Consider the following 14,086-nt stretch of genomic DNA (forward strand, 5'->3'; position numbering starts at 1 on the left):
TGTGTCCAAACCACTCATATTACCCATTGTTGGTAAAAAGTGAGGAAGGCATCAACCACGTAGGTGGATTAATTTAGTTTTTATTATACCAATACTGAAATTAGATTGTAGAAAATCACACGATGCTGAAAACTGTAAATCGGACCATTAGTTGCTGAGATATCGTCATTAGAATATGGTGGGTTGTTTGGGTGAGACTTAGAAAACATCAATTTTCCTGTTTTTAAATCTTTGCATGGCAATATCTCAGCAACTAAAGGTCGTATCAACAAAGTTCAAAAAGCAAAATATAGAGAATTTTCTCAGCATTTCAAAATATATTTTTCCGAATGTGGGCAAACATGTACACTAAATATAGAAAATGAAAAACTGCGACTATTTTCAAAAAAGTTACCTAGAAATGGCTTTAACTTGAAAACGGTGCACTTTATCAAAATTTCACTTTGGGACTTTTTGATTGCAAATTTGATCTTAAATCGAAAAACAAAGATGAAAATTTTATGGGACCACTATTTCGATTTTTTGAAAAAAATCAGTATTGATTAAAAAATTCATAACTCTGTCAAAGTTTTTTTGTCCATTCTGGAAATTTCAGAAAATTTATTGATTTGATTGCCCCCTAAAACATATCAGAAAATAAAAAAATCAAAAATAGTGTTTTTTGCAAATCAAGTTTTAGTGATAAAAAGTTAAATTAAAAATCACCAATTTTTTTGTTACCGTGAATCATTTTTTTTCAGTGTGGTTCTATTCCATACCAACAACTTTGCCAAAGTCACAAAAACGATCAAAAATTTCCTTCAAAAAATACAGGTTTTTGAATTTTTGAACATCATTTTTGTACGGATAGCTGCCAAATTTGTAAGGAAAATTTTATGGACAAACTAATGATGCAAAATGGCTTCTTTGGGCATACCGAAAGCACCATAAAAGTTTCAGCCGGATTAAAAAATACAAAAATTTAAATTTAAAAAAGACCGATTTCGTAGAGAATTGCTTTAATCATTATGATGTTTATGTTGTGGTCTTTTGTTCAGCAAAATATTGAATAAAATCGTAGTTTCCCCGAAGTTCCTTCGATTCTTTTTATCCAAAAAAATCATCCAAATTACCTCAAATATTTATCAAACATTCCTGAATATGCGTATGTTCTTGAATTTTTCATTGTCTACATCAAAAAAATATTAAAAAAAATAAACCTGGAAAAAAATTCGACAGGATGGCAAGTTTAGTTTTCTCACGAGCCAAATTATAATTTTACATCAATTTTATATTCAAAGAATTTCATTTTAGATGTTTAAACCACTCGTTACAAAATTTTGGAACTGACCACACTGAAAATATCAATTCCCGTTATCGTGAATTGTTGTTCATGAAGGAGAGAACTACGAAGGAACTAATTCATGAGTATGGTGTTTTTGCACTCTAAACACAACACAATTGACGATAACATGAATAAACTTTTTTTTCACGCACTCTTTCGTCTAAGTCGGCAATGAACTTTTATAGAGTTTCAACGTCAATATCAATGTCAACGAGAGCAACAAACAATAAAAGTAGCAAGTAAGAGTAGATTGTTGACTGAAAATAAAACTAACATGAGATTTTTTTTATGATTCTGATTGTTATTAGAAATTGTAATTAAAATTGTATGTATTTATGAATAAGAACTCCCGTCTCGGCAGGACTTTGCCATGACACTAGTATAAAAAATGGTTATTGAATTCTCTAATTCAACTCGGTATATATTAGATAAGCATATGATTTCAAATTATTTTGGAAATTCCATTTGAAACGAATTAATTTACAAATTTAAAAGTAAGGTACATTTTTTCCCATGACCCACGAAGAGTATCGGAGCCGCATTTACAAAGCGGATTCTGTGGCTATTTCTTAACGTTATATTAAGGTTAATGTTAACATTCCATCGGTCGCCACCACCAGTTGTGTTGGCCAAATTAAAAACCGGCTTAAAATTCGAAAAGTTCCAAGAAAAATATTAATGCCACTAATATTTTAAGTGATAACAAGTTTGTCAACCACCGTTCCTCGTACGCACACATTTACACACTGTTACATCATGCGCCCATCTGCCGTCCGCCTGCCTGCCTTGTAGTCGTTGTGAATGGAGTGCGTGTGTGTGTGTATGCCACCACCCCCCCAAAACAATTATCTTTTCCATTACGTAGAATTTCTTCTGGTCTTTATGAGTTTTCTATGTTCTTTTTTGAATGTGTCCAATTTTTTTTCCGCCAGCGATCACGCTGGCAGAAAAAGCAAGAAAAAAAGAAGAAAACACGATCGAACGCAACACCCTGCACCCACTTATACAGAGACATGTTGTTAGGAGCACGCGCGAGCGCGTCGCGCACCCACCGATTATCGCACCAATACGTTTGCAAGTTGTATGCTTCGAGTGAGTGTTTCGTTCGCACGGTGGGATTGCTCGGTCGAGTTTTGTTTTTTTTTTGTGGTTTCCCCTTTTGGAATTATTCTTGATTTGGTTAGTGACCTGAAAGACCAAAAGAAAGTTTTTCAACCATTTGTTTCTTTCTTTGTTTGTTTTGGTATTATAACATAAAAAAACACCACACCACGAAATTGCCCCGCTGCCTGTGTATCACTGTGTTTAGTGATGACTTATTTCAAGCTCAACAACAGTTAGCCCGATGGGCGAGTGAGGACGTGGTTTCCGTGGTGGTAATGGAGCAAGGATCGGATTCGTCCCACGCGCAAGGTCCATCATCAGCCAGTACCATGCACGGCCATATTCAACAACATCCATCGCATCAGCAACAGCAGTTGCATCATCAGCAGCACGACAGCAGCAGTTTGGCATCGGCGCCCAACACCACCACCAACACCAGCCAACACGTCAATGGAGTACCAGCAATGGGCAGCTGTCACAATATCAACAGTTTGAGCCACCAGTTGGTGAACAGTCGCGACTACTATCCTTCGCCACCCTCCACCGAGACCGAGAGCAGTGGAAGCGTAATCCAGCCCCCGTCGAGACGTGGACCCATTATGCAAGGCCAAGGACCCGACGGAAATCATATAATGGAGAGTACAGGTCGCTATCCCGAATATAAACACTGATAGTAGCTACACGGGATTTAATTCCGCTCGCAAATTGAATCCCCTGAACAACACTACTAAAGCGAAACACTAGCGTTAAAACAAGCAAACAAAAAAGAAACACACACAAACACAAATTACATCATCGAGTCGAATTTATACTATGGTAGCAGTAGTGAGCTCAGGCGTGTAACGAGCGCCCGAACACGCCATTCACCAATACGATGACAAAGTAGGCGCGTCGAACGCTCCTTCGCAAAATGAAACTCACACAATCGCGATGAAGAAAAAGCTCAAAGAAGGCGGGGTGACAAAGATTCCCCTCCACGAAATAGGGATAATAGGGTCGGTAAACACTTTCCATTAATAATTCCACAGCGCGCGAAGATCAGTCTAAGGAGCAACAAAGTGTTCACCATTACTGTGTAGCACACACACACACACACCAACACACAGACACACCTTTCGCCGCGGGGTGCCTCCGAAACACACAGGGCTAAAACAGGTCGCAACCGCCTAACCGTGCAGAGAAAGTATGTAGAATATGAAAAATTGAACAAAAATGTCTCCCCTCTAAGTAAAAAGGCCGCCCGCGAGCCTGTTTTTGCCAGGCCGCGGCGCCACGCCATCACCGTGTGTGTGTTTGTGAATATTATAGGCAAATAAAAAAAAGAAGCTCATTCCCCCTCGCCACACTCACTCAAACAAAGCAGAAAAAAAACGTTAAGCTCCCTCCACCTCACACGCTCACATTCATTATTACGCGAGGCTGAACAAAAAAAAACATCAAATCGTGTCACATCACTCATTTCGCCATTCATCGACTGGTTGTTCGAACTGCTGAACGGAGAACAAACACAAACAGAAGGAAAAAAACCACGATAGGATAAATTGTTTAGAAATTTATATCAATAGCGCAGCAACAGCGATGTGGCCGTTAACAAACAAAAAAAAACATAATAATAATAATACAAAAATAATATACGAGATTTTTTACTACATGCATCCGACAAATACACACACACAAAAACTCACAAAACAGAACAATATTGGCAGATAAAATAGCACATGTACGCAAAAAAAAACATAATAGAAAATCAACATGGTAAAACGAAAACACTCACGCAGACTTGTATGCGAGTTTTGTTGTTGGATTCAATGAATTTAAAATACGAATCCATGTAAACGAGAAATGTTGGCAGTTAAGACAACTTAAAAATGAAAAGCTTTGAGTGACCGTTCACGTATGGTTAAAGAACTGCTTGTATCACACATACCAACATGTGAAAAGTTTTTCGTGCTTAAAAGTATCGAGGATGCACTCTATGCAAGCGATGCGACCAGCCCGGGAGCATGTTGACAGCTCCCATACAAACTGAGCGTACCCCGTTTTGTGAGCCCAGTGGGCCTAAGATGGCGGCCTTCGATATTATCTAGCCATTTTTTTGAAAATGGTTAATAGTTTAATTAAATATAGTTTTTGCCTTGTTTTGGTTTAAAACGACAAAATAAGCATTATGGAATCATTTTCTTTAAAAACTTGTTTAGAGATACGCCACGTTCAAATATTAGTCCAGAACTGTTGAAGTGAGCGTGCCACAAAAGCCGTCACGAAAAAAAAGTTTGCTATACAAATTTTGAGTTGCGTATTTGATGGGCGTACTACGACGAGGCCCACTTGCCATCTGTCGGTGGATACGCGCATCTCACGAAAACTGTCATGTTAGGGGATGGTTGGATGCGACCCACAATGTTTTCAAATCAATACACGTGACTCGACTTATAGTAAATTTCGTCTAGGGATCTAAACTTTAGGTTTTTGCCTTCCTCACCTTACTGAGGCCATAAAATCACTCGAAAAATTAACTTGTTAATTCAACCTCGTAGACCCACCTTCACGTATACCTATCGACTCAGAATCAAATTCTGAACAAATGTCTGTGCGTGTGTCTGTGGATGTGAGTCCGTGCACCGAAAATATGCACTCGATTATCTCTGGGTTGGCTGAACCGATTTGAACCGTTTTGGCCTCCTTCGATCTGTCTTGGGGTCCCATAAGACCCTAGTTAATATTATGACGTTTAGTAAAGTACTTCAAAAGTTATGATAAAAAAACGGTTTTAACAAAAGTCCGGAAAATTGTAGAAAGGGCGGTTTTTGTAAGAAAACCCGTTATGTTATTCATTAAAAATGTATAAGTATTTAAAAGACCTATCCAAAGAGCCTAAAACAACAGCTATTAAAAGTTGTGAGCACTTAAGGGTTATTTTTAAAATTTTCAGAGGTAAGATCTCACATATTTCGATGAAAATATTGTCCGGGTCTATCATGCGACTACTATTCGTCAGTTAGATAATTGAAAGTCCTTTCAAATGAACCTAAAACATCGAAGATCTGATAACGGAAAAAAAACGGAATCGACGTAACACCTTATAATGTGTGGCCCTCTTAAACCTTGCGGTTTCGTCAACGGATCCACAGGCGTGTATCGTTCTTTTAGCGACAAGACTCCGCCTCCCGGGTCTGCTAAGTGTGAAGGTATGGGCACGGGGAGAGGGCACCGAATACCTATATTTACACTTTAGCATTTTTGCGTCCGCCTCGGGATTCGAACCGGCGACCTCTGGATTGTGAGTCCAGTGCGCGGTCCGATTGATCCACACAGGCAGACGATCAGATAACCCTATCAAAGTTAACTGCACTTAAGTATAAATTTTGAGACTCAATTCGGAATGAAAACCTGTAAGCACATCCGGTAACTCTCTGTAGTTAAATTCGACAATATGGAAATGTTTCCAAAATCTTAAAAAAAAATCGATTTTGTACAACTATCGAGAAAAATGTCGATGATTTTGATAACATTTCCATGTTGTCGAACTCAACAACACAGAGTTACCGGATTTGCTTACAGGATTTCTATCCGTATAGTCTGATCACAATGCATATCAGTTTTGGTTATATATAAATGTGAGGAAGACTCCAACCACCTAAAAGTGGATTAAGTAACGTTTTTTTCATATATTTCAACGGAGGCGCACAATTATTCTTAATGCTGTGTGTAGAAAAAAATATCGTTTCTCTTTATTAACGTGAAGACTTCCATCATTGTCATGATTTTTCCTTCAAAGATATAAATTTTGCGTCGTTTTCAATATTTTGACAAAATTCCTTTAACAAGTTGTTTAGAACAGTGCCCTAGACATGCTGATTCCTTTTGGTAACGATTATCCCATTCCTTGTTAAGTTATGGAAATCAATGATTTAATCAATGATTGCCAACTAGGACGTCAATGACTGTGCCACAAAAGTATATAAATTTTGAAGCACAATTGATTTAGATCAAAAATTCCTTCAGTCGCTTCAAGAAGGCAACAACCGGCACATGCTGATTCCTTTTGGTGCTGAAATTCGTCAAATTGAATTTAATACACAATTTTTTATAGTGATGATTAATTTTCTTCGAAAATGATCAACGGCTTCACCTTAAACCACAAGTAAAACTAAATTTTGTGAAAAACAAAAATTCTTAGACCAAATATTTTCTAGGTCGCACAAAAGTTAAGGGGTAAGCTAAGCTACCATCATACAAAAAATGTACACCAAGCCAAGCACTTTTCAACAATAATTTGAAAGTTATAATTTATAACTGATTTCTAAAAATAACTAAATTAGTGGTTTGACACTTTTCGTTTCGTCAAACAAAATGGTTCCTTTTCACACGGCACAGCGCTCTCACTCACTTTCAAAACACACATTTAGTAGAATTGTGACATCAAATCCGTTTTAACGGGATTTCAAACACAATAAAGGGGAAAATCGTGACATCAAAATTCAAATCGAAAGTTCAATTTGAAAGACTTAAAACTGTTTCAGGTAGTTGATAACAACATTATTTTTGATAACAAACAAAACTTTAGTTCTACTTTTAGACATCAGAACTTAATTTCAAATTTGATTGTATATTTTTGAATTCATACAATCTGTAGAAATTTGCAAATGTAAAATTCACGACTCCTGGATCCTTTACACCAGGCCTGTCCGACCTCTGTAGCTCAATTCTTACGTTTTTGATAAAAACTAGTGTTTTTATTGATGTCACTTAGAGTGTCAAATTTTCCGGGGTTACAAAATTCCCGGGAAACGGGAAACTTTCAACAAATGACCGGCAAATTAAAATTTAAATTTTAATTTAAACTTATTGTGATCCTGCTTCTGTTAATATTTTTAATTGTGAGGATCAATACTGGATTTTTTTTTAGAGGTCCAATAAAGCAAATATCCAGTTTTTGGTTTTTGGGTTGTTTTGAAACCACCTTGTGTGAGGGGTATAATAAAACACCCAAAAAGCAAAAACTGAAAATTTGATTTATTGGACCTTTTAGAAAAAACTCCAGAATTAATGGCTTGACTGCTTGTAAAAAATCATACAGCTTTAAGAAAGTATATAAATTTTGTTATTTTATATGCTGACTTTCAAATCGTACCAAACCAACAAATGTTCATTAATATTTTTGTTGAGAAGTATTATTTTTTAATCGAAGGCAGTGAGTATATTACATGCTCCACAACCATTAACCAACCATTGCTTGTAAATTTGTCTCTGTGACCAGTTTGAGAGAATATATTTAAGAATAACATTGACACATAAAGTTGAAATTAAAAACAAATTATTTACCTTAAAAATCTAATTGATGCTTTTTTACTTGAAACACTTATTCATGAAATCACAACACAATTTTTCCAAATATTTGAAGCGAGTTTTTGAAATAGGTGCATTCTTTGGTCACCTTTGATATGATACGAAGTTGTGTTAAATTTTTCTTATGGTTTCATTTAATGTATTTTTTTTTGTTCATAACTTATTTTTATTAGGTCCTTTTAGGTGCTGTGACCAGGTTAGGACCGAGGATCAAAGTACAAAAATAATAAAAGAAAAAAAACCGAAACTGATCTAGATTATCATTTTCTCGTGCCATGTGTCAGCAAGTGTGCGATCACGTCAATCTGTTCCTCGGGAGTCTTGCACTGCCTCAAGCGACCTCTGTATTCTCTGTAAATGGACCACAGCTCCGACTCGCTGTACAGCTTCGGTTCGCCTTGATCCGCCTTCGGGGTTGCACCGGCGCCGGCGCCATTCATTTAATGTATTCAGCCTAATAAATGACCTAGGACAAAAAAAAATCAAGCTTTAAAAAAATCAAACTTGGTCTTGGCCAGAAAGGGTTAATACGATCTAATTACTTCAATTTGAACAGTAGATTATAATAAATAACATAAAGTAATGAAAATGTAACTTCCGCTTGAATTTCGGAAATTTACAAATTTATACATAATTTTACACCTTCCAAATAAACACAATTTTTATTGTGTACCTTTCAGAGGATTAACTACGATTTTAAGTGATTTGCAATCTTATCTGCGAAAATAAATATTCTAAATTTGTGCAAACAGGGCAATTGAAATGAATTCATTATTAAGGCGCACTTTTAAAACTCCTTGAAAATTATGGCCAACCACAGCTTGCATAATCGCATGCAAATTTTCGTGGTTATTCAATTATGCATTATTGCATCAACCAATTATGACCTGTTTACAGTGCGACAAATGGACAAAATAACTATGCTCTGTCAATAAATGGCAACTGCCGACTGCCAAGCATTGCATTGTCTAGTAACCGACCAAACAAAAACCCAGCCACTACTCATCCCCCAAAAATACACTCCGAAAATAAACAAACAAATTGACCGGCGGCGCCATCATTCGAGGGCGGTGGCAATTAATTAGCGGACTATTAATTAGCTCGGTCGATTAATTGATGCGAAAAAGCTGGTCACTGCGGCGCCAAAAGCGTTTTAAACTCGAAAAACACCCGGGTTTCGTATAGGCAACAACAACTGAACCAAATTTTAATTTCATTATGCAATTTTAATGGGTGGGAAGTGGGGAACGTGAGGGAAAGGAAGCTTGTCACAATAAAATCAGTTGCAAAATCACACGTGTGTGATTAAAGATGAGGACCTCTTTTTGCAATGGCACGTCAAAGTACAAATTGTGATATTATCAACATACCTTCAGACATTTTTTCTACAATAACAATACAAAATTTGGCGAAATTCAACGCGAAAGTAAGTAAACATAAATTAGTGTGCACTGCAACTTTGACAGTTGAGGCAACTCACACTACTACACGGGCCACGATTGATTTTTGCAAGCAGTAACATAACCAAACTTTTCGACACCCTTCTTAAACGTCAAACCAGTGCAAAGTTGCTGCCGGATCATTTTCCGGATCCGGCAGCAAATTTGTATGGTTTGACGTTTGCGGAGGGTGCCAAAAAATGTCAACAAATCACTCGGTGCATTGGCCAATAAGCGTATATAGTCTGCGTGAGAGTTCTCCTAGTACACTTACAAACAAGCCACAGCCACATACAACTCACATGTACACATACGCTGCAAAATGTCACTAAACTAAGGGATTTTTGTACTGAAAAACAAACGGGAAACTTATCTGTCTTAAAATAACCAACATTAGCAAAAGGAGGAAAAGAATCAAAAGAATTAAATGCAACTCAAACATACTGTTTTTTATTTCAACTTTTATTTTATTGTTTCGAAACAAAAACAACCTTAACTAAAGGGTAGGCGAACAAAAGTATCCGTAAATGGTGTGTAAAATAGAAATAAAGTCAATTTTTATACGAAAAACTAACGAAAAATAATAAAAAATTAAGCAAAAGTTGAGATAATTTTCAAAACTATGAAAAAAAAACAACAAACTGATTCGGTAGACTTTTTCGGAAAACGTTTTCTAAAACTTACACGTATAAGCAACACTGGACAAAGTGTGCCATAAAAAAAAAACACTGAAAAAATCGTTTATAGGATAACCACTACTACCACTACACACTGAAACACAGTAAAAAATATAGACATTCGTTTTTCGTTTCACCACCACCACCACAACGCAGCAGGCGGGAGGAGAGCATGATGTGTTAGTGTGTAGGTTCCCCCCAAAATAGTTGGTGTTACCACATTGTACCCAATTGTGGGGCTCATTGTTACCAGCTGTCAAGTGAGCACGCGAGAGTGAGAGACAAAAATATGCAAACAAAAACAAACATACGATGAGTCAGGCTGATGGAAGAAAAAAAACACACACATACACAGATAGACACACATGGGAAAAGGTAATCACAGAACCCTAACGTTAAGTAATTTGTAAGGAAATCGTAAACGTCATTCTAAAATAGTTGTATATATTTACAAATAGTGAGTAATTAACGGAAAATAAAAAAGAAACTAAAGAGGAAAAGGAATACAACACAAAACAGCATTAAACAAATTAATGAACGGACGTAGCATAAGTTAAAATATTTGTATAAACAAATGAAGGAAGAATGTGGAAAATTAAACCATAAAACTAGATAAATTCAGTTACAGAGAGCAAAAAAATACAAACACAAACTCACTCTTACAAGCAAACAAAACGATGAAAGAGACACTAATACACACTCAAAACACACACACACACAAACAAAGCAAGAAGAAAAAAATTGAGCGTTATCAAACGTGTAAACTTTCAGTATTTCCCAATACTATATTCCTCCTCGACAACGTCGTCGTGAGACCCTGCCAAGTGTTATTACATAATACTTATCGGGGAAGCAACCGTTCGCGAACCGTAAAACGAAATATTAGCAAAAAAATAAATAAATAAATGCAAGACAGGAGCTCAAAAGTTCCAGCCCGCCTCGTACGGATTGTATATAGTTACTGAGAGACACAAACAATTTCTAAAACCAATAAAAGGAAACATGTTTTTAAAACATATGAAGCATAGCAAAGAAAAGAAAAAAACAACACACACACAGAAGATGTTCCGAAATGAAAACAAAAAAACAGAATAAATAGAATGTAAAAAGTGGTAAAATAAATATTTAATCGTTTTATATTAAATCAAAGAAAGGAACCCAGAAAAAAATGGTATTTATTAAAGAAAATGAACAAGAAAAATAGTTAAATAAATCAAATTAATAGATTTTAATTAATTGAAAAACAGAAGAAAAGAAAAAACAACACAAGTGCAGTATCGACCGAAGGCGATAAAATTAGTTAAAAACAATGAAAAAACAAGATTGACGAATCAGAGTAAAGCAAAACGAAATCATTAAAAATCAAAAACTCTCACATTTCGCAAACGATTCGATTGCAGCGTAATGAAGAAAAAAATACTTTTGCGTTATACTTTCTGAGGAAACAAAACAAAACACTTTAATACTTCATACACACACACACACACGCGTATAAATAAACATGAGAATACAAATTCACACGTTCACCTGAACTTACTCGTAACACTCACACACAAAAACACAAACACACACACATAGACAACAAGTAATCAGTTTTGTTATCAAGCAATTCTAAAGTTTATTGTAAAATGAAGGCAAGAAGGAAAAAACATTAGAATAAAACAAACAAAAAATCAAGCGAGCAGAAAGATAGAGAAACTTTTTTAAATTAAATCGGAATAAAAAAAGAAAACTGTTACAAACAGTAGCAGTTGAAAAAACACAAACAAGGTGTAGAATACACGCATGCATTTCCGACTATTAAAAGAGTTGAACAAAAAAAAGAAGTAAACCATACCAAAAAAAAAAAAACAACACAAAAAACGATGTTTCTGTTGGGTATTGAAAGGAAGAAAAAAGAGTAAAGAAAAATACAAGTGAAAACGCGCGAAAGGAAAAAAAAACCTGTTTGATTTTATACGTAGATAAACCATTTTCTAAATTTGAATATGTAAAACGCGTCGCGAGAAACGGAGAAAAAAAAGGTGTATGAAACAGACAACCAAAAAAAAACAATATTTTCGAGATGTGGAGTCATGTGTTCACTCTTTCGTTGCTGTACAAAGGAAAACAAACAAAAGGTGAAATGGTTTTGTTAAACTAATTTTATGATAGAGAATAAAGTTTATAAGTTACTAACAAATGAAAATCGTAATTTGGGCTGAGTTTTTTTTTATTTGAATGGTGTGTGATGACATCCTATGCATTTACGCAAATTCCAATATTGAATAGGTGAACAGCACGTATTTCCATCGAGCACCTAATGTCGATTTTTCAGCACATTGAGCATTTATGTTTCATGCCAAAAAATCGGTTGTACCCGACCCTCCCTATTTCAATGAAACTTTGTAGACATGTTATCCTATGCTTATATAAGCCATTTTTTGTATTTATGGAGCCACGAGAATAGCGTTAGTTATTTCAATATTTTTGTATTTTAATTTTAATATTGCTGTGTTTCGAAGCCAAAAAAAGTGGTCAAAGGTGTAGACAATTTGACAGGCTTTAAAAAAATACAAAATCAAATCAAAATCAAATTATTCGCTCTACAGCATTGCCTTGGCGTTTCCGATTACGGGATTCCTACTCGAAACTAAATGTCCAAAGGCTTGATTGTTGAGGCAATTGCAAACCTCTTTTTATACCTAAGCTTCCATCCACTCCGGGATTCGAACTGACGACCTTTGGATTGTGAGTTCCAACTGCCTACCAGCGACTCCACCGGGGCAGGACCTAGGGAGACGACTCCTACACCTGGACTGAGCTAACGACCTAACCCTATAGGTTAGACCGGGGCCAACATTTACTTCCCCATCCGACGGAAGGCGTGATCAGACAAATCTCGTCTCAAAATTTGCCACCGGGACCTTCTGGGATCGAACCCAGGCCGACTGGGTGAGAGGCAACCACGCTTACAGCTACACCACGGTCCCGACACAAAAAAAAATACTATGGAAGAAAAAATAATTTAAGTTTAAAAGAGCAATTCTCCACCAAACCCGGAAATGGATTTTACTTATGTTTTTTTTTTATTTGGCTCAAACTTTGTGGGGGCCTTCCTATGACCAAAGAAGTAATTTTGTGTAATTGGTTCACCCAAATGGTAAGTAATATTCGAAAATCTGTAACATTTCAAGAGCGAGTCCACGAACAGGGCATACCCCTTTGTATGGGACGTCGTTTGGACCTCACCAATCTGCCTGAAATTTTCAGGGGTTGTTTGTACATATAAAACTAGCATCTGGTCAAAATATGAGCACTCTAGGTCAACGGTAAGTGGGGCAAATCGAGACACAAAATTTGAAATTCAAAAACGTCAAAAATCTTAAAAAGGCTATAACATAGGCAAAATTCAATTTAATTTCAAAATGCATCTGAAAGGGTTTAAAAAATCCAACTAAATGCAGGTAGAAGCATCCCAATTGGTCACATCTAAAGGCAACCACCACCCTTAAATGGTTGTTGCCTTCCTTACATTTAGAGGGTAATGCTATCCAAAATAGATACACAAGGGCGGACCTTTCAGTGTTCTATCAACTTGATTCATTATTCATACCATCAGATTGGGTAGTCAGATCTTCATTATTCAGGGCATTTATGTGCGTATAACTTTTGATAGGGTTGTCAGATCTGCAATCTACTGAACTCGTTGGAAAGGTCTTTTGATCACTTATCCATCGACAGGTTGCATGATAGATCCGGACAACGTTTTCATCGAAATATATGAGATCCGGCCTCTAAAAAATGCATAAATAACTGTGAAGTGCTTATAACTCTTGATAGGGTTGTCAGATCTTCAATCTTTTGAACTCGTTGGAAAGTCGTTCGTCGTTCGTCGTTCGAATACATTTCTAAAAATGTATAACATGATGGGGTTTCTTACAAAAACCACCCTTTTTACAATCTTCCGGACTTTTGTTAGAATCGTTTTTTTAGCATAACTTTTGAAGTGCTTTAATAAACTTTATAATTTTCAATAGCGACTTATGGGACCACAAGACGGATCGAATGAGACCAAAACGGTCCAAATCGGTTCAGCCAGTGCCGAGATAATCCAGTGCAATTTTTTTGATCAACATCCCACCACACACACTGACATTTGCTCAAAATACGATTCCTAGTCGATAAGTATTCATGAAGGTGGGTGGGTAGGA

General features: G+C 36.2%; 1 protein-coding gene across 1 annotated transcript in view; it reads left to right on the forward strand.

The window, feature by feature from the left end:
* LOC6047404 overlaps positions 1-4,163 on the forward strand; it is a 46,733-nt gene extending 42,570 nt beyond the window's left edge. The window contains exon 6 of the mRNA XM_038249676.1: positions 2,634-4,163. Within this exon, the coding sequence (XP_038105604.1) occupies positions 2,634-3,099 (466 nt within the window). The 3' untranslated portion in view covers positions 3,100-4,163. The remainder of the gene's footprint in view (positions 1-2,633) is intronic.
* The last annotated feature ends 9,923 nt before the right edge of the window (positions 4,164-14,086 follow it).

This window comes from Culex quinquefasciatus, chromosome 1, assembly GCF_015732765.1.
Source record: "Culex quinquefasciatus strain JHB chromosome 1, VPISU_Cqui_1.0_pri_paternal, whole genome shotgun sequence".
Classification (NCBI taxonomy): domain Eukaryota; kingdom Metazoa; phylum Arthropoda; class Insecta; order Diptera; family Culicidae; genus Culex; species Culex quinquefasciatus.